At 35.7% G+C, this 22,553-nt stretch overlaps 2 protein-coding genes across 2 annotated transcripts; both read right to left on the reverse strand.

The window, feature by feature from the left end:
* Positions 1 to 5,839: 5,839 nt before the first annotated feature.
* Positions 5,840 to 6,793, reverse strand: LOC101419279 (taste receptor type 2 member 14). Its single transcript, XM_004468279.2, has one exon. It carries the CDS (start codon positions 6,791 to 6,793, stop codon positions 5,840 to 5,842), a length of 954 nt encoding a protein of 317 aa, XP_004468336.2.
* Positions 6,794 to 21,023: 14,230 nt separating this feature from the next.
* LOC101419718 (taste receptor type 2 member 30-like) lies at positions 21,024 to 21,959 on the reverse strand. Its single transcript, XM_004468280.3, has one exon. The coding sequence runs from the start codon at positions 21,957 to 21,959 to the stop codon at positions 21,024 to 21,026; it is 936 nt and encodes a 311-aa protein (XP_004468337.3).
* Positions 21,960 to 22,553: the final 594 nt, after the last annotated feature.

The raw sequence follows: 22,553 nt of genomic DNA on the forward strand, positions 1-22,553 counted from the left end.
TGGTGATATAGCATCCAAGGATGACCCCCACTCCCATCCCACACATGCACACATACCCAAAGCTGAAAGCCAAACCTTGTTTCAGACAGCATAGCCATGACTCACCATCCTGCACAAGAACTTGCTGGAAAAACACTGTCTACACTTTGCCAGAAATCTTCCTCCTGGTTATTGGGGAAAGCTGTTCACAGAGAGACATCTTGCTGGAGATGTTCTTCTACAAAACTGCTTGAGGGACATGCCAGTAAAAGCTGCTGATTATTGGGTACAGGAGCCTGGCATTGGAGAAACTGCCTATGCTACTATGCCACACTAAAATATATCCAGTTTAACGGAATTTTCTTTTTTTTTTTTTTTGGTGAAAAAGTATGAATAGCATTCTTAATATTTTTTGTTTCACTATATAGAGTTATGTATTATTTCTAATATTATATCTTTGTCTCTCATTTATAATTTATTTTAGTTTTCTATGTCACTAATTTCTTTTATATTCAGATTATAAAGACTTAAAGCACACTTAGGAATCAGATTCATTATGCTAAAATGTAGATTTTTTTTTCATTTTCCAACCATTTGACCTTGTACAAGGTACTTAACCTTTCTATTCCTGTTTCCTTATGTGCCAAATATCACAATTTTGCTTTCAGGATTAAACATGATAATGAACATTGGGCACTGAGTGTATTTGTCTGTACACAATAAAAACTAAAACATTATCTTATTTCATACTTTCTTCTACTTTTTAAAAGTTTACTTTGTCATTCCTTTCTAACTTCTTGAGTTCAAAAGCTTATTTATCTTTTTAAAGGTTTGTTTTAGAATAATGCATTTATAGATATAAATTTTCCAACTTACACTGAAATTCACAGGCTTTAACTTTGGTAATTGCTGTTTTCTTGTTTGGTTCTAAATTTTTTATTGATTGACACATTTTCTTATTTTGCCAATGACTGAGTGATTTACTCTCCGTACTTATGGAATGATGATTGTTATTTCATTAATATATTATTGAATTGCGGTGGTAAAAAATATGTTTTGTGTGATAGCCATTCTTTGGCATTTGTTGAGAGTTTTTTGGTGTATTACATGGTATATGTTGGCAAAAGTAAAAAGTGTCTTTGAAACAATCGTTTATTCAATTCTTCAATTGTTTATCTATTAGATTTAACTTGTGTGGTTCACATTCTGTTTATAATTACTAATTCTACTTGATCTGTCAGCTTGCAAAATGTTTGTGAAATTTTTCACTGTGTATTTACTCAGCATTTTGTCCATTTAAAAAGATTCATTTCTTTTGGTACTATGTTTTTAAAAGAACTCGTGTCCCTAATTACTGCATCTTCATTATTACTGTTTACTTTCCTTAGTTAAAATAATTCTCTTTAAGTATTGATATATTTCCCCTTAAAAGTTATTTTGTTTTATAGTAGTATTGATCCACCAGATTTTCTTTGGTTGGTATATTAACCAAAAATTCAGCTTCATATCACAAAGCTAAATAAATGAGTAAAAGCATTGTTGTGATTTAACTGGATGGAATTTTATTTTTATCTAATGAAAAAGTCTGAAGTTAATATGTATGCATATATTACATATACATACAGACAGAAAATATAAATATTTACTAATCTAAAAGTTAAATATTTCTGTTTTTTAAGAATGACAATTCATTTATATCATTAATGTCTCAGATAATTTTGGACTCATGTCTATTATCTTACTTGTGGTTTTTTAATTATGCTTTCTCTTGTCTTGTCTAATTTTGTCTACTTTGTCTTAGATTGATAGAATTGTTGTCATTCCTTTCCCCCAACTATTCATTTAGGAATTTATCTATTTTTTTTCCTGTGTTTTTTTATTAAGTAGGCCACACTGGTTAATATGTGAAACATTCTGTTTTTCTAACCTTGTCTAAATTAAATCGCCTACTAACCCAGGCAAATTTCTTGGTATTTGGTAAAATCCCTGTGCATTAGTCACGTCATCCAATGTGTGCTATGTAGAATTTTGGTTTTTTTTTTAACCAGCTTTATTGAGATATAGTTTACATGGAATTAAATTTTAAAATGTAGAGTGTGCAACTCATATTATATAGAACTTTAATGCTAGCTTATTTTAAAGTACAGAATATTCATTTTTATTACAGCATAGATAGCCATTACTTAATTTCTCATCCTTTTGTTTGCTCAACATTGTTCCTTCCATCCCTTTTTTCCTCTTAATTTCTTTTTCATCTTAATGAAGTAAATCCCTCAACATCACTTTCAGTAATGAGTTATGTGTAGTAAATACTCCCAAATTTTTTTAATTTGGAAAATATTTTTTTTTCATTCTCCCTCAGAAAAATTTATAGCTAAGAATTCAGAATTATGGTTAAATTCTTCAACACTTTGAAAATAATAATCAGTTGTCTTCTGGCATATAATTTTTTAATATTCATCATGCTATTCATACTGGGTTCTTTCCCCTTTGGAGATTACCTCTCATTACTTTGTAGATACTTTCTGATTTCAATTTATCTTTGATGGCTGCAATCTTATTACAATAAGTATAAATGTGGATATGTACGTGAAATTTCACTGACTCTAGAATGCACAGACCATTCTTTATGTACCCCTATTAATATGTATCATTATTTTAATAGGGCAGAGGAGAAGAAAATATATGATCATCTTAATAAATAGCACATTTGATACGTTTCAATGCAGATTTTATTAGTGTACCACATGCAAAAACATAGGAAGAGAAGGATTCTCTCTGAAAATGATCTTTTTAAAGTATTCATCTCAAAGCTAAAGTTATTTTTTATGCTTATTGGTGAAATGCTAGAATACTTTCCATTTACAAAGTATCACCACAATTAACATTTTAATGTATAAGCCATTTCATAATACAAACCAACATTTAAAAAAGAATTATAAATAATTAAAAGAAAGAAGTTAAGTACTCATCTAGCCTCCCAGTATCCTTTCCTGGGTCCCAAAAGAATAGATTAGATGAAAATTTTCCTACAGCTAACTGGTACCTACTCATATTTTTATATGTCTATATCCTATACCCATGCATACGTTATGTGAGGGAAAGGACTCTGCTTTCTTCACCTTTGTATTCCCCGTCCGTACCTAGCAATGTGAGTTGAAAGGAAAAGGCATTCAAAGAGAACTTTGGAATGGAAGTTAGTTTGATTTTTTATGCCATCGTTTACTCATCTGTTCTTTCTTTAGTCCTAAAACCTAAACCTGCCTTCCCTGTATGCGTTTAGAGAATACTTCCATAAAATGGTCAAATGGCAATCTTTTAGGGAAGTTTTTTGTCAAAATTCCAAATCAGAAATCTCCATTTTTGGTGTGCCATGTCATTTCATTTATTTTCTTTTCTTCCTGTATCTTTTTCTTCCTCCGCCCCATCCTTACGATTCCCAGTCCCCGCAGGTTGTCCGTAGGCTTTCTAAAGCCCTCCACTGTGGAGCACCATCGAGGTCTGCCCTCCTATTTTCCACTCCTAGCATTGATCAAATCACACCACTACCTTCCCCCAAACACCATTACCCTACTTTCTTCTGTGACTAGCATTAGGGAAACAGTGGAATGATAATACAGGAAACACTCAGAATTGTGTATGTATATATATATATATATATATAATTTTAAATGTTTACAATGCAAAAATTCCAAATACACAGTAGATGGAGGGGAGTGGATGTAGCTCAAGTGGTTGAGCATGCCTGCTTCCCATGTATGAGGTCCTGAGTTCATTCCCCAGTACCTCCTAAAAAAACAAACCAAAAAAACAAAAGAAACAAAAAACAACAAAACAGATGAAGTTTGCAGCTGATCTTAGTATATACTGTTAACTCGTTTATAGCTAGACAATATGGACTTCTCAAATTCCTGATGACTCAAACATCAAATCAATGACCGTGTTATTCAGTAAATCCCCCATACAATGAGAGTTAGTTTTCCTGTCTTATTAAAAATAAACATTATTAGTCAGATTTTTTGTCCAATGACCAGTTGAATCATTTTCCTGATCACATGATTAGCCAGGCTTATGTACTGCCTAAATGACACCTAGACATCATTATAAATTAGATGTAGCAGAGGCTTGGGATTCAGACAAACACATGCTTGCATCTACATGCACTACTAATTTCTCTGAGCCTCAGTTTCTACACATGAAAAGTAGGGTTATGTATCTGTGAGTATTAAGGTGTTACAAGGTATATACAGTTCCTATCACATACATTTTCTAATTTTCTCTTTTTAGTATATATGTACATATTAAACTTTATCATTTTTATATCATATGCTTCTTATTAAAATGTCTCCAAAGACATGTAGAAAACGTGTTCAATATATTGTTCAATGAATAAAGGGATGAACTACATTAGGCCTAGAAGAGCAAGAAAATCTATTTTAAATGCAAAACCTGCCATTTGAAGGGAGGTCTTTGGGAATGGAAACCATGAATAAAGAATTCTTCATTTCTGAAACTATATCACACTTCTATTATATTCTTAAAATAAGCAGAATTCTAAATTGTACTTAAGATTCAGCAACACTGACACCCAGAACTTTGCCTCACTTCTTGAACCTAATTTATCCAAATTTTTCACCTGTTTTATTAAGTCTAGCTTTCATTTCTGCCATCCAACCAATATTAAGAACATATACATAGATCCTAAGTTCATGCTACATTGGTCTAAATTCGTTTCTCAAAACATGAAACTAGAAATATAAAGGGAAATTGGAATAAAGTGGCCTCTTAATTCTGAGGAATTTCTAAAAATCATTTGTAAATTGGATCTTATATTTGGAACAATAGGTTAAGTGTATATGATTTCCAATAATCTAAATTTTATTCATTTTCATTTGAATGTTTAGACAAATACTCTATATTATGGAATTATTTTTATGTGTATAAAACTATAAAGTTCCATTTTTGTAACTCAGATACATATACACGTGTAAATATATCCATATTACATTCTTATTAAAAATCCTCAAAAAAGTCGATATAACTCAGCATTCATATCATTTGTACTGTAAAGAGTTCTTACATTTAATGATTCATTTTCATTTCCTTCTGTGTATATAAATATTAATATACATACTGTATACATGTTGCTAATTTGTAACTTGCTTGGGTAGTGCTTATTCTTAGGGAAGTCTAAGACAGCTGATAAACAGCCAAGGCCACATCTCACCTACCCTCACCTCCATCTCTGGAAAAGTTACCCATACACACCAAGTGCCATCCTCTGGCCTCCTGCTACCCCACCTCATTTTCTACTGTGTGTCCACAATCTGAGAGAGATGTTAAGTCTAATGAACTGACACTGTAAACCCAGAAACCAGGAATGAGCAGCCCAACTGCTTATCAGAACAGGAATTTTCAGGGGCAGTCTCTGCAACCCCCAAAGTGAATTAAAAAAAATCACACTCAAATAGTATAGATGTGTCTTTTTTCTCCAGCATGAAGTGGGACATGCAAAGCTGCCGTCTACTGACCCAAACCCAAGCAGTTTTGGCCAATTTGGGAGATCCACCATGATGGGATTTCTCACCCCCAGCTCTTTGGGACTCTTTGTGCTGTGTAAGTAACAGAGAGATGATTTGCTTTTCTGGACTCTTTCTACTACATGGGTAATAAAGAGATCATTTGCTGAGATCTTCTGCTATGCCCTGAGCCTGTGCTCTCACGACATACCGTTGCAGCAACTTGCTCGACACTTATTCCAAACATACTTCTGTAAAATTCACAAAGTTTTACACACAGGAAAAAATATTTGAGAAGTATAAACTATCATACAAGAAAATCCTTACCAACTAATTTTCCTCTAGAATATGCAAAATGAGCCCCTAAATGGTTCCCCACTTTCAAACCTGCGCCTCAGCTGCCACAGCACCGAAAGAGAGGCTTGTCTTAGTTTATTGTTTCCCAGAATCAGTATGAATGAATGGCATGAAGGATAAATGATTCCAATAACTTGGCATAACGTAATGATCATACTTTTCTCCTGCCAATCAGAGCTCGACGCCGGCATGAAAAGAGACATAAAGTAAATGGCATATAGTAAGAGGAAAGAAGTCACAGAATAAATGGCTTGTATGTGAGCCTTGGTCCTGATATCGCTGGATCCTTGGGCTTTGTGCTGCCGTTTCTTGAGGTGTTTCCATAGGGAGAAGATCAGCAGGAGAAGTGTTGTCAGGGACAAAGTAAAGGGTACAAGGGTGAACATAGCAACCGTGAGGATAAGAAGACTCGAAAACAGTACGAAGTTATGTATCCAGGAACTGCAAGTTGTGTTTCTTTTAAATGCATCAATCCAGTCATTAACATGTACGTTTATCAAGGCAATATTAAAACACAAGAAGACCAGCGTCACCAGCAGAATCATGGAAACCACCTTTTTAACTCTCCATTTTAAAGAGAGAAAAATAGAGTTAGAATAGTTGGCTATCTTGAGAAAATAAAAGATGCTGAGGCTTGTAGCAAACCAGATGCTAAAATGATTGGTCACAGTCCAGATATTATTAGCCATTCTTAAAAATTTTCCAGTCACAAATAAAGCCGGGTAAAACACAGATACACACCAATTTACAAATATTAACCAGAGCAGACCGAGTCGGGAGATGGCCAGAGCAGTGAGGATTCCATCAGCTAAAGAGATCTTTCTTCTCTTGACCCAGTCAATGCAGTTCACCAGTGTTATGAATCCATTCCCTAAGTTTCCAATGATAAATTCAGCGCTAATAATGACTGTAAATGTGCTCTGTAAGACACTTACCATGTCTGTAAGGGAATGCCCCAATGTCTACTATCACTGCTGAAGATTTCTTAATGCATTCATCAACAATGGCATGTATGTCTGATTCTCGAAAATTCAATAATATTCTCCCTTTAAGAAAAAAAAGTGTACCCAATGTGAAACCAGCAAGCATCAAGGTTTGCTAATGAATGGCTTCATGGCTTTCTTCAGAAAAATCTTTGTATTTCTCCAGACAGCTTGGCTGAGCTTCATTCAAATACTGTATGCCTTACTATGGACTGAAGTGTTTCGTAGATGATGAGGAAGGAAAATCTGAACTCTCATTTGCTAACATGCAAATAAAGATATAGTCATTTTCATTGTTTTGCTCTGAAAATTTGAGCCTGACAACTTGAGTTCTGAGCAAATAAATTACAAAATGCTAACATATAGTAGGCAACAAGTATCTAAATTTGTATATAAAACAGAATTTTAAACACTCCAAAATTAGGTCTATATAGAGATCTATGCATAGTTCTTCAAAACCTTTCCTATAATATATCAGAGTTTTCCAATAACCCCTTGAAGGTCATTATTTCCTAGAATGCTGGATGCTGATAATAATATATATTTATCATTTTAATTTCTACAAGTGCAATAACACACAGGTCTATACATTCCTACACACACAATAATTATTTGGATCCAAATCTCTTTCTCTTTACACTCTAACAATTCAGACATTTCATTCCTTCATTAATGTTTTTTATGCATCTATCCATGTTGAATGCTATGAGAGTTGTTATGACTTTTGTAATGTGTTTATTTTTTTGTCTTTATTTATTTTTTAATATTACATTCAAAAAATACGAGGTCCCCAAATACCCCCCACCTGTATATGTGTTTAAATGTGTTTATATTATACAGTATTTAAATGTAAATATTTAGTGAATATTTGGAATATTCTTTCTTTGTATGTGAAAAGAGATGGGAGTCTGTTCTCTCACAAAGCAGTCACTGAGTTTGAATGAGCTCATCCCCAAAGCAAGACTGCTCTTCATTCTGTGCCTTCCTCCTGTCCATGATGGCATATTCCCCCGTTGCCACCAAATGCCTTCATATTTTATCCACTTCCTCTTACTTTGCCCAGTAACATCTGCTCTTTTCCAGCACCAATGTAAATTAAAAATGATACACTGCCTGGTCAAGATGGAGAAATAAGCAGCATGATATAATTGTTCTTCAAGGCCTAAAAAAATAATCAAGGGACCAGTGGAATAAATTCAGCAACATCTAACAAGACAGCAGAAAAATCCATTTCATGAACTTCAACTTTGGCAGGAAAATAAAGTTACAGTGTACTCCAGTGTGATAGGCTGGCCCCAGACTCCTGAAGCAATATGGAGTGAAGAAAATAAATCCCAAAATTCTTGAACATCCTTATAAATGCCCTGTAGTTAGGGGAAACACATATTGAGAGGGTAAATGGTTCAGCATGAGCAGATTTTAAGGGAAACATTTTAAGAATAGAAACACAAATATACCATTAATGTAGAGGCAGAAAGTTCCCTCTGACTTGGCTTCTTCCAAGTAAATGAGATGATGGTGTTGGAAAATAAGACAAGTGCTAGGGAAGAACAAACAACCTTGGGTGGGTGGAGGGGTACTGGTGTTAAAACATCATAGATACTTAGAAAAGGAAGAACTCTGTTCCAGCAAGGACAGCCCTCACCCTAGAGGAGCCACCCTGAGGCCCCCACCACTGCACACTTTCATTTTAGATTGAAACTGAAAAGTGTAGGTTTTTGTTCAAACAGTAGATCTTAAGAAAAGACACTTTTTCTAGACAAGGTAGGAATAGCAATGAAGATAATTCTCACATATTACACCCTAGAAAGCAGAATAAGTCAGGTCCTGAGAAGGGGAAACGTGGATCATTTTGTAGGATAGACCATATCTTAGGTCACAAAGTAAGTCTCAACCCATTGAAAAATATTGAAATCATACTATATATCTTCTCCAACCACAATGGAATGAATCAAGAAATCAATAAGAAAGGGAGAACTGGAAATTTCAAAAATATGTGGCAATAAAACAATACACTAAAACAATAGTCAAAGAAGAAATCTCAAGGGAAATTAAGAACTTTCTTGAGGCAAATGAAAATGTAAACACAATAAACCAACACTTACAAGATGCAGCAAATGCAGTGCTGATAGGAAAATTTATAGCAGTAAATTATTACATTAAAAAAAAAAAAGAGATGAAATACTTTGCACCAAAACCAGGTGTGTGAATATGGTGGACAGAAAGTCAACATCTTGTGGGATGATCATGGTGATGCTATTGCTGCACATGGCCATCGTGGTTGTTGCCGTCTGGCCCACCAAATAATGGCGATAAAGGAACCAGCAGCTGCAACATCTGCCAATGACAGTTAAAAAGCCCTGGTATACCTGTCATTTGTGTACCCTTTTGGTATACAAAATCCACTCTCAATAAATGACCCCAGTGCCCAGAAGAAAAAATAAGAAGAATCTCAAATAAGAGACCTAACTTCACAGCAGGAAGACTTTGAAAATACCAACAAAATCAACAAACCTCAGCTAGACTGTCACAGAAAAAAAAAAAGAAGAGGACACAAATAATTAAAATCAGAAAAGAAAGAGGGAGATACAGAAATAGAAAGGATTATAAGAGGATAGTATGAAAACTATATGCCAACAAATTAGAAAACTTAGATGAATTGGACAAATTCCTAGATATGTGCAAACTAACTACCTACACTGATACAAGAAGAAATAGGAGATCTTAACAGATTAATAATAAAGAGATTGAATCAATAATAAAAACCTCCCAACAAAGAAAAGCCAAGGACCAGATAAAATCACTGGTGTATTTTATCGAACATTTCTAGAAGAATTAATACCAATCCTGCTCAAAACTGTTCCAAAAAATGAAAGAGGAGGGAACACTATCTAACTCATTCTATAAGACCAACATCACCCAAACATCAAAACCAGATAAAAATACTATAAGAAAATTACATACCAATATCTCTTATGGATATGGATGCAAAAACCCTCAACAAAATATTAGCAAATCAAATCCAACAGCACATTAAAAGGACTCAACACCATGATCAAGTGGGGATTATCCTTGGTATGCAAGGGTGGCTTAACAAAAGAAAATCAATTAACATAATACAACACATTAAAAAAATGGAGGGGGGAAAAATCACATGATCAATTGACAAAACAGGTATTTGACAAAATCCAGCACCCCTTCTGGATAAAAACACTTTCAAAACTAAGAACAGAAGGAAACTTCCTCAACATGATTAAGAGCATATATGAAAACACCATAATTAACACCATTCTTAATGAACTGAAAAATCCTACTATAACCACGGTTATTCAACATAATACGAGTAGTGCTAATCAGAGCAATTAGACAAGAAAAAGAATTAAAATGCAACCAAATTGGAAAGGAAGAAGTAAAGTTTTCCTTTTTTTGCAGATGACATGATCCTATATACAGAAAATCATGGAAAAAATCCACAAGAAAGCTAGTAGAGCTAATACATTCAGAGAAGTGGTGAAATAGAAGATAAATATGCAAAAAGCACTGTTTCTACACAATAGTAATTAGCAATCTGAAGTGGAACTCAAAGGAAAAAAATCCAATTCCATTTACAGCAGCAACTAAAAGAATGAAATATCTAGGAATAAATCTAACCAAGGATGTAAAGTACATGTACACAGAAAACTACGAAACATTGTTAAAAGGAGAAGATGTTTCCTTTTCATGGATTGGAAGACTTAAGTATTACTGAAATGTCAATCAGACCCAAAGCAATTTATATATGACTCAATCCCGATCAAACTATCAACACCCTTCTTTGCAGAAATGGAAAAACCCTACCTCACAACATATACCAAAAAATAAATCAAAATGGATCAAAAGACATAAATATTAGAACAAAAAAATCCAATGGATGTGTCATGATGATGGGAACGAGTGTTGTTGGGGGGGGGAGAGGGGGGGTGAGGGGATGGGGTTGAATGGGACCTCACATATATATTTTTAATGTAATATTATTACAAAGTCAATTAAAAAAATTAAAAAAAAATAAAGCTAGAAATCAGATAAAAAAAAAGCTATAAAATTCTGGAAGAAAACATAGGGAAGTATCTTCAAAATCTGGAGTTAGGCAATGGTTTCATAGATCAAAAGCATGAGTAACAAAGGAAAAAATAGGTAAATGGGACTTCTTTAAAGTTTAAAACTTTTGGGCATCAAAAGACTTCATCATGGGAAGCTGACTTGGCTCAATGGATAGAGCACCTGCCTACCACATGGGACGTCCATGGTTCAAACCCAGGGACTCCTTGACCTGTGTGGAGCTGGCCCACGCATTGTGCTGATGCTCACGGGGAGTGCCATGCCACGCAGGGGTGTCCCTCATGTAGGGGAACCCCATACACAGAGAGTGTGCCCCATAAGGAGAGCTGCCCAGTGCAAAAGAAAGTTCAGCCTGGCCAGGAGTGGCGCCACACACATGGAGAGCTGACGCAGCAAGATGACGTAACAAAAAGAGACCCCCACTGACAAGAATAGAAGTGGACACAGAAGAACACACAGCGAATGGACATAGACAACAGACAACTGGGGCGGGGGGGGGGGGGTTGAAGGAGGGAAGAGAAATAAATAAAAAATAAATCTTTAAAAAAGAAAAAGGACTTCATCAAGAAAGTAAAAAGACAACTGTGGTGTCATGGAGTTATATACCCCAGAAAAACATGTTCTTAAATTTAATCCATTATGAATAGGACCTTCTGATGAGGTTGACTCCATTAAGATGTGGCCCAACCTACTCAGGAAGAGTCTTACTCCTATTATTGAAGCCCTCATAGGGAAGGTCACACACAGAGAAAGTCACAGGGGAGCAGTCAGAACCTGGAAGTCAACAGAACCAAGAAACTAGAAGAGGCAGGCATGTGCCATATGACTGAAAAGCCAAGGAAAAGGATTGCCAGCAGCCAGTCCCAGAATGCCACTGTCTTCCAGGAGAAAGCATCACTTTGATGACCCCTTGATTTTGGACTTCTCCTAGCTGCAAAATTGTGAGGCAATAGATTCCCATTGTTTAAGGCAATTCATTGCATGATATTTGCTTTGACAACCAGGAAAACAGAAACAACCACCTACAGAATGGGAGAAAATATTTGGCAAATACATATCTGATAAGGTTTTAATACCAGGATATATAAAGAAATCCTACAATTCAATAGCAAAAAAGAAAAATAACCCAGTTAAAAATGGGCAAAAGACTTGAATAGATATTTCTCTAAAAAAGACATAAAAATGACCAATACGCAAATGAGAAGCTGCTCAACAGCATTAGTCATTAGGGAAATGCAAATAATCAAAACCATAATAAGATATAATTTCACACACACTAAAATGGATACTATTTTAAAAATGGAAAATAGTAAGTGTTGGAGAGCATGTGAAGAAATGGGACCTTGATATGTTGTTGGTGGGAATGTAAAATGGTATAGCCACTATGGAAAACAATTTGGCAGTTCCTTAGAAAGTTAAGTATAGAATTACCATAAGAACCAGTGATCCAAATTTCTAGATATATACCCAAAAGTATTGAAAGCAGGTACTCACTGATACTTGCATGCTGATATTCATTGGACGTTACTCATAATTGCCAAAGATGGAAGCAACCCAAGTGCCCATCAACAAAAAGAATGGATAAACAAAATGTGATGTATACATATAATGGAATAATAATCAGTTATAAAAAGGAATGAAGTTCTGATACATGTGACAACGTGGATGAACCTTGAATATATCATGTTGCATGAAATAAGCCAGGCACAAAATGACAAATATTTTATGCACTGTTAGGAAATAATTAGAATAAGCAAATTCAAAGCATCAGAAACTAGAATATAGGTTACCAGGGTCAGGATGGGGATAAGAAGTGGGGAGTTAATTCTTTAGTTTTACAGAGTTTCTATTTGGGTGATGGAAAATTTTGATGATGGATGGTGGTGATGGCAGCACAACATTGGGAATGTAATTAATACCACTGAACTATGTATTTCAATGTGGTTAAATGGGGAAATTTTAGGTTGCACTGTGTTCCTACAATAACACAAACAGTGAAACTTAATGTAAACTATGGACTACAATTTATAGTACAATTATTATAATTTCTTTCATCATTTGTAACAAAGGAAACATATTAACATAGTTTTATTAATAGGGAAATCTGTGTGTAAGGGGTGTATATGGGAACACAGTATTTTCTGCATGAGTTTTCTATAAACCTAAAACTTCTCTAATAAAAAATGATTTTTAAAAATGTGACATTATGAAATTATTGAAAAGACAATAAAGATGACAAAGCTCCACCAAAGCTGTTGAGAAAAAAAGAGAAATAGAATAATATGCAGCATAAGAAGTAAAAGACAAATATATCCCTAGAAGGGATTTTTGTTTTGTTTTGGTTTGGTTTGGTTTGGGTTAGGGTTTTTTTAGAAAAAAAAGGGAAATGCCTCTATGCAATTGTATTGGAAAATTTGTAGTTACCAGTTTCTAGGAAATTATTACAAAACTGACTAATAAAACTGTAAAAATTCTAGCTTACATTAGGTACTCAATAGCCACGTAAAAAAAAAAATGAATGGATCAAAGATATTAGCTTCCTGTTAAGTATTCTCTATGCCTTAGATGCTCCTTTAGGACTAAAGGATTTATTCTCCCAGCTGTTAAAAATTGCCCTTCGTTGAAGAAAACCCACTCAAGCAGGTAACCTTCCCAGCCAATTCAGATCCAATTGGATGATGCAAGGTTGTCTCAGTCACCTCACTGAAACTTCTGTGGCTCCAGCTGCTGAACTTCCAATGGGGGCCTGCTGAGGCCTTGTAGAGAGGGCATTGCAGCCCATTCCAGCTTCCTTTGCTTCCTCAAGGGATTTTGATCCTGAGAGTACTTCCTAAAAAATCTGCTAATCAAGTTGTCTTCCAAGGAATGCCAATCTGTAACACTACCCAAAAATTATGTTATATATTGGTGACTCCGTGGGAAAATTTGCTAAAGGAACAAACCTTTTCTTTTCTATTTTAATTAGCACATAATGTAGGAAAGGTAGAATATGTCATAATTTACATGTCATAAAGTACATGAAAATAAAATAACCTTGACAGAAATTTGATAGAAATACACAAAATAAGGACTTACCAAATTCACTTGCAAATTCCTAAAAAAAATATTAACAATATTCTAAAACTATTAACATACAAACTTCCAGATAGGATAGAAGATTTATTTACCGTACTTGCATTACTTTATTGCTGAAACTACTCATAGGACTGAAAGGACTTATTCTTAGGGCACGGATTTGTTAAAGGTAGAGGATACAGTATATCTATAGTAGAAGAAAGAGAAGTACTATAAGTTGTCTTGAGATCGTAGGTGCAGGCTCTTTGACTTTCCATTGCTGGGCCACACAGGCTGCATTTTGTCTCCAGGTCTTGAAGACAAAGCACCTAAGATCTTCTCATGGTAGAGATCTTTTTATAGTATGCTATTATGTACGTACATTTCATCCATGCGACCAGAATTAACCACTAACTGAAAACAAGAGAAAATTATAAATTTAATTGTAGCTGACTGTCCCATTCTTGCCCCTAGGAATACCATGGTTTATGAGCCATTTCTTTAAATGTCTGCAGATCAGATCCTCTGGCTGCCAGTCCAAATTTGCTGCTTGCTCTTGACGGTTGGCTACTATTGCCTCTGCTGTTCCAGGATTCTATTAATACTATCCTGTTGCTAGAGGGTACTCCTTTCTGTATTAGCATATGCTACTATAAAATAATCTACAGAGGTGTCTCAAGTTTGGGCTACCAATGCAAAGTATCAGAAATTGGTTGGCTTTTATAATGGGGATTTTACTAGGGGAAAATCTTACCGTTCAAAGGCTGTGAAAATGTCCAAATCAAGGCATCATCAGAGATGATTTCTCACCAAAATCAGCTACTGGTGCCTGGCATCCTGCCACGTGGCAAGACAAGATGGTGGCCAATCTCTGCCGAGGTCCCTGCCATCCCCTCCAGGCTCTCCCAGACTTTAGCTGTAGGCTATCAAGGCATCTCTTCCTGGGCCTCATCTCCTTAAGCCTCTTGGGGCTTCTCTGTCTTTCTGCAGCTATAGAGAAACTGGAGTTTTCTTTCTCACATGCAAGGGTCAAAGTGGTGACTCTTTCTCTGAGTCTCTCTCTCTGTGTTCAGTTATATAAGGCTTCAGTAAAAGGGCAGAGACCCAATCCAGGCCACGCCTCACTGATGTAGTCTAGTCAAAAATGATCTAATTAAAGGTCCCTTAACGGACTCTAATCAAAAGTTCCCACCTACACTTTGTTCACAGGCACTGAAATGGGTTAGCCTAAGAACCGAAGACAAACCAGGACAAGAGAGTAGCCAGCACTGAACTCCTGAACTGCTGGCAACCCTCTCGATAATATATTCCTTTTCGCCTGGTAAATTGAGGGTCTTTCAGAATAGTAAAAGACCAAAATAAGCAGAGGAATGAAAAAAAAAAAGACCCAATATTTTTAAATTGACACTTCTCAGAAGTACATCTATAGGTTCAATGTTATTCAATCAAAATTCTTGAACATCTTTGTGGGATTTCATAAATTTTTTCTAAAATTCATGAGGAAATGAAGAGACAGAATAGCCAGAACAATCTAGAAGTCAAAGAAAATATTTGGAGGAAGTATATTCAGATGTAAAGACATCTCACAAAGTTGTAATACCTAAGAGAGTATAGTGTTGGAGCAAATAGACCAATTGAACAGGATAGAGGGTCCAAAAACAGATTTGCATACAGAACATTTCCATACCTGTGCCTTGAAGAATTGAAGTTTGCCTGGGCAGTTTTTATTGTTGTCAGTTCCCCTGGCCTACTTATAAGCTTCCTCAGCTTACTTTTATTACTAGTCTCCCAGTTTCCATAATAAATGATATCACCTCCACCTACGGCCCTGCAATTCTGCTTTTAACTATGTAGCCAACAGAAATGTGCACATAAGTACATCAAATATACATATGTAATCTTTATAGCAACATCTTTTGCAAAAGCCAAAAAAATAGAAATGATACCAAAATAATTATGGTATTTTCATAGAATGAAATTCTGTATAGCAATGAAAAAAATTAACTACTTCTACATGCATCAGGGTGGAAGAATCTCACAGACACAAATATGAGTAATAGAAACCAGACAAACGAGCAAAACTAAGCTGTCTTAAGAGGTCAGGATCATGATTACTTCCAGTATTACCTGGGAAGAAATAATTGCAGGGCTTTTGTGAGAATCTAGTAATATTCTTTTTAAAACTTGGGTGGGATCCCAGAATGGTAGAGGCCATTCTGATCTTCAAAGATAAGGGAACCTAACTAGGCCTCTGGAGTGAGTTGCCTTGAACTGTAAGGATCTATGGCTGTGACTAAAGATCACAGTGGCACTAGATGTGAGACAGATGGATAACTGTATCAAATACTATTCAATTTATGTAACTGGGGGAAAAGTCAAGAGTTGGAAAGCTGATTCCTGAGGGCCATTGAAGTGGAAAACCAAAGCTTTTCACCCAGTTCCTAGGACTGAGCCAATCGAGACAACCAGAGTTCAATTATTAAAGGGTCCTTGATAAAAGACCCTGCAAATCCACTACAAGAATATGCAAGATAAATTCATGTGGTGCTTTCCCAAATACTTGTTGCCATTTACCAGATAGTGCCCAGAGAAAAGGTTGTGTATACAGATTCTCTGAGAATTTTAGATATGGGGTCTGAACTAACACTAATACATAGGCACCCAAAATGCCACTGCAGTCCATTGGATGGAGTGGATTTGTTTTCAAATGGGAGATGTTGACTGTTAGAACTCATGTCCATCCCAGGGTGGAGCAAATGGATTTGTAGTTATTTCCCCTCTTGCTGAGCGTATAATTGAAAAGAAGAGATTTGGAAGCTAGCAGAACACTCACATTGCTTCCTGACCTGTGAAGTAAGAAACATTATTGTAAGGTGGGCCAAGAGGAAGCCTCTGAAACACCCCCCCTCCTGGCAAGACAGTGAATAAAAAATAATAATGGCATTCTCAGAGGTAAGAAATGGATTACTGCTACCACAAATAGTGGTGATAGCACCTGAAAGTTATGGAGGGGGGCGTTTCATATCCCTATTGAATTAACCTATAGGGCCTCCGCCAAAGCCATATGAATTATAGGATGAATGCAGATTATCATAAACTTCAGTCATGTTAGCTGATGCTCTCCAGGATTTGGTATCTTTACTGAGCAGAAAAATACAGCCTCTGGCACACTATGTGGCTATTGATTTGGTGACTGCTTCTTAATTGATACCTATCTCTTGGTTTGGCAGATCTGCTATTACAAAGACCACACAATTGGTTGACTTGAACAAAAGGAATTTAATGTGTCATAGTTTTGGAGACTGGAAGTCCGAAGAATTTTCTCAACAAGCCAGCTTTCTCCCCTAGTGCTTTCTGAGGCTGAATTGCCACAATCCTTGGAGTTCGCTGGCTTGCATCTCTGCCCTCATCACATGGCAATTACTCTTCTTGGTCTTGTGGTTTTCTCTGACTGTGTCCAAATTTCCTTTGCCTTATAAGACCTCCAGATATATAGATTGAGGCCCACCCTGATTCAATTTGGCCTCATCCAAAATAGGATCTTCAAAGATCCTATTCACAAATGAGTCCACACCTTAATTAATAATAGCCTCTTCAAAGGTCCTACTTACAAATGGGTTCACCCCTACAGGAAGATGGATTAAGACATGAATATATCTTTTGTGAGGGACACGATTTTATCCTCAACAACCCAATAGGAGAGAAAATCAAAACACTTCACCTTTATGTGATAAGAACTTTGCTGCTTTATGTCAAGGTACTTTTCTTGGTCTCAATTTTCTTGACATTTTGGAAAACACCACTCTAATTCAGAATATAAATGATATTGTACAGTTATTAATTGGTCCTTATGAGCAGGAAGTGGCAAGTTCCTTAAATACTGTAGTAAATACTATGAGATTGAATAAGAGTTTAATACCAGAGGATGGGAGACAAACTCTGGGATGCTTCAGGTACCTATAACATCAGTGACATTTTTAGGGGTCTAGTGGTCTGGCCTTTCTAAAATAAATAGCAAGTTGTTCTATCTTCATCTCTTACACAAGTATTGGGTCTATTGGGTCTCTTTGGATTTGGAAGCCAGCACATACACATTTGAGGATATTTCTCTGGCCCATTTATCAGCTGACCCTAGAGGTTACTACTTTCAAGTGGGAGCAGAAGAAGAGAGAGCTCGGTAACAGCTGCTCTTTCTATTGGACCATATGGTTCAGCAGATCCAAAACTGCTTGCGATAGCTGTAGTGGGCAAGGACACTGTGTATGTCTCTGGCAAGCCCCAGAGGAAAGTGGCAGAGCAAACTCCTAGTGAATTAGTGCAAGGTTAACCTCTCCGCAGCAGAGGATTTTTTTGTTTGAAAAACAAAAGGGCACAAGCAGAGCACTACCCTAAGCATGGGCCCTTCTCAGCATGAGGCCCCATGCAGCTCACAGGTCATGGGTTTAGAAAGCCCACCTCAGTTGGATGGTGTGAACATCTGAGTGGCACAAGGAGGTGGGGAGGGGATGTATTAGACACAAATTTGTATGCTTCCTTGGATTCCCTTGACTATCTCCTCATTTCTCTTCATCAGCAATTGCCTGACCCAGATTATCCTTCCATTTTAAACTTGTGTCGAACATGCTGGAGTATGAGATCTGACTTTCTAAATGGTCTCAGACAAGTTGGAGGAGGTAGGACAGAACTTCAGAGATCTTAGTTCTGATTCAGGTAAACTTCGACCAATAGGAAATAGAAGGCTAGAAGGCAGGAGAGAACAGGGGAGATAATTCCCTCTTTCTTTCCTTCTTCTGTGGACTAACAGCTAGAGGCTGCTCCTCCTAGTAATACTTCTGGGAAAGGCCTGTGTGCCAAATGCACACATGGTCCCCAATAGGCTACATCTCGCCACTCACTGTGAAAAGAGAGCCAGCAGAGTAATACATCATACAAAATTGCCCCAAGTCTTCTCTAGCCTTATTTCCTTAAGCCCACTGCCTTCTGAAATGAATGTCAGTACTTTAATCCATGCTTTGATTCGGATTTTAGAGGTCCCAGGCTAAGCTATTCATTAAGTTGTACAACTATTACTTGTTCACTTCTCTATGAGTTTATAATATGGTGATTTAAAAGTTCTTATTTTTAAAGGATGCAGGGAAAAACATTATATCAAAAAATAAGTCAGGTGGTTAGTAACTGAATTTTTAAAAAATCAAATGCAATTTTTAGGTGTAAATAGCATAATAAAAAGATACCATTCACAACAGAAACAAAACACACAAATACACCAAAATCTTTTATGTGTTTTTAAAGAACTATCCCAAGAGGTACCTTTTAATTGTGATGTTCTACCTTGGCGCCACATTACAAACTTGATATAGCTGTGTCATATTCTAGTGATATTTCTCCAGAATTATGGAATAGCTACACTTTTTCTCTGAGAAATACTTCTATTTGGATAAGTCTATCACCTCAGTTTGAAGTCAGGACAGGGAAATCCATGAAAACTGCAGTTTTTGTGATGGGTTTCATTTTCATTGGTTTCTCAGCTCTAATATAGTACATCCATTAAGTCATCCATTTAATTATGCATTGAAAAATTATTTCTGAAAAAAAGGAAAAAACAAAAAACTGAAAAATAATTTCTGACCAACTATTCCACATGTTGATTTTTCTTTTTAGATCTTGGGAAGTCATCAGTAAACAAGACAGACCAGACACAATCCCTGCTTTTATGAAGTTTACATTGTTGGAAGGAAGATAGATGAGAAACAAACAAATGAATAAGGTGTAGAGATGATTTCTCTTAAGGTTTAGGTGTTTTTTTGAACTTTTATAACACCAAGAATTAATATAGTCAAGTATAATTTATATGGTAGTACATGGTTATATATTTCTTTCTTATAATAGATCTTGCTATCAATGAATATGTCCAAATACTTTCTCTCATTTCATCATTTTCCAAATACTGTAATGAAACAGATCTTTAAGAACGTCCCTATAATTATTATATGCCTTCATTGACTCCATTGTACTGTATGAAGAAAGAATGGTTCATTTAATTTATGTACCATAATTTCTTTTCTATTTTTAATTGAGCTTTTCTTTTTTCAGATAGGGAAGATTTCAATCTTCTTACTAAAGTTTAAAGGGAATTTTAAAATGGAGGAAATGATTAGCAATTCAGGGACCAATTCAGGTTTCAGAAATCAGCTTCAAAAAAGTCTTCTTAATTCAAAAAGCAGAAGAGAAAACTTTTCTAACTATATATGGAAACTTATAATAGCATTGATCAAGGTCATAACTGTGTTTTTCTTCCCCATTCCTACTGTAGGATTTGATATTTTTCTAAGCTTTCCCCTTACTTGCATTAAATCTAATCTTCTACAATACTGTTTATTGTCATGCATATATAAAATTTACCCTAAATATCTTTCTCATTCTTGATTTTTATTGTGCACATCTATTCCTAATAACAGTTCTGATTGCTATTAACCAAGAAATAATAATTCATAATGAAATCAAATATACCCTCAAACAAATATCCTGAATTTGTGATTTAGATCCAAAAAGTTGGAGGTTCAAACAATGAAATGTAAATACACTCTGGTACACACATGTGACACAGATTACAATCAAAAATAGCAATGATATTCTGAAATAAGTTGTCAATTACTGGTAATGCATAATGCATAAATATAAATCATAAATTCTCTAATTGGAATATGATAACAGAATACATATATGAGATACAGATGGCCTCATGGTGCTGAGGAATTTAATACATTTTGTTGTTTACCTGAAAAAATTAATAGGGTATGTTACTTCCTTTCTTTCACATATTTTTCATATATATGGGAGTGTGTATATATATACATATACATACGTATGTGTTTAGGTATATATAGAGAGATATAGGTACATGCTTTTATGTGATAAGCTTAGATAAAAGATATTTGTAGGTATACTTTTGAAAATTACTTGGTGACATACACTACGGAAAAAAAGGAAGAAGTGTAAAATATCTTACAAGCCTCCATCCATTTGTTTTCTGTTAGATTCCTCTCGTACTGATCTTCGGAGTTAAGGTTTCCTTTTCTTTCAGCCAGCACCTCAGCAGCCGGGGAAGCGATAGAAAGGCCTGTCTTAGCTTCATGTTTCCCAAAATCAGGATAAATGAGTGGCTTGAAGGATACAGTGTTCCAATAGCCTGGCAAAGCATGAGGACCAGTTCTTTCTGCACCATACTAGATATGACCAGAGAAACAAAGTAAATGGCAAATAGCAAGATAAAGGAGAATACATTTTGCAGGGCTTTGATGTGGATCTTGGTGCTGGGATCTTGGGATCCTTTGCCATTGAGCTGCATCTTCTTGAGATGTTTCCATAGGGATAAGACGAATAGCAGAAAAGATATGAGGGATGTAGCAAAGGGTATGAAGACTGCTAGAATGAATACTGGTACAGTTGAAAGCCTTGTAATGTCCTTCAATTTGGTCTTCCAGGTCATGTTTCTTTCATATTCATTCATTCTCATGTTATAATCTATGTTTGCCAATGCAATAGGGAAAGGCAAAAAGACCAGAGTACTGAACAGCATCAACAGAACTACACTTTCAACTCTCCATTTCAGGTGAAGAAAAATAAGGTTAGAGAAATTGGCTATCTTGAGCAAGTAAAAAATACTGAGGCTAGCAGCAAACCACAGGCTAAAATGGTTGGCTATTGCCCAAACAACATGAATAACCCTTACTTCTAACCTATGTAAGTCTGGATTAAGCACCGTTGCATACCAATATATTAATATTGCCCACAGCAAACCCATTCTGGAGATTGCCAGAGCGGTGAGAATTCTATCAGCTGAGGAGATCTTTTGTCTCTTGACCCAGTCAATGCAGTTCACCAGTGCTATGAAACCATTGGCAAAATTTCCAAGAACAAATTCTGCCATTACCATGATAGAAAAGATGCTCTCTTGTAAACCGATCATATCTGGAAAAAAACAGCCAAGCCTGATACCACTGCTTGTTAGTCCTTAATATGCTGTTTTATATTTCCACAAGCTCCTGATTTCTGAATGTGCAGTAAAGTTCTTGTTTTCTCTCAAATTCTTTGGCCAATGACAAGCAAGAGGGCACGAGGGTAATGGACGCTTTCATTATGAGAACACTTTTATTTCCAAAACAGCTCAAGTTAACTCCTATTCATATGCTTCTGTCCTTGCCATAGGCTGAAATATTTCATAGATGATGTTGAAGTGACAGCTACATGCTCATTTGCTAGCATGCAAATAAAGCCATATTCTCTTTCATTCTTTTGCAACCTTTTCCTTGTTTAACCTCTCCATAATTTGTTTATCAATTTTAGTTGTTGGTTGGTAAAATTTAAAATCCTAATACAAAGAATAGGCACTGAATGTCTAACTTGGTAGATGGAGCTTTGTCATACTAGGATTATCACCACTAAGGATTTTTTTTCAAGTCACTTTTGTGTAGGAAGAGTTAAAGGTATTTATCTATAGGTTATCCAAGCTTTTCCTAACAAAAGTATCCAAGTTGCTTCCCAGGAAATCAACACTTCTAAA

Source organism: Dasypus novemcinctus, chromosome 20, assembly GCF_030445035.2.
Source record: "Dasypus novemcinctus isolate mDasNov1 chromosome 20, mDasNov1.1.hap2, whole genome shotgun sequence".
NCBI classification, from domain to species: domain Eukaryota; kingdom Metazoa; phylum Chordata; class Mammalia; order Cingulata; family Dasypodidae; genus Dasypus; species Dasypus novemcinctus.

Bases quoted from the DNA above. Each gene is read 5' to 3' on its own strand.
- LOC101419279 (XM_004468279.2), bottom strand. From the start codon at position 6,793: ATGGTAAGTGTCTTACAGAGCACATTTACAGTCATTATTAGCGCTGAA.
- LOC101419718 (XM_004468280.3), bottom strand. From the start codon at position 21,959: ATGATCGGTTTACAAGAGAGCATCTTTTCTATCATGGTAATGGCAGAA.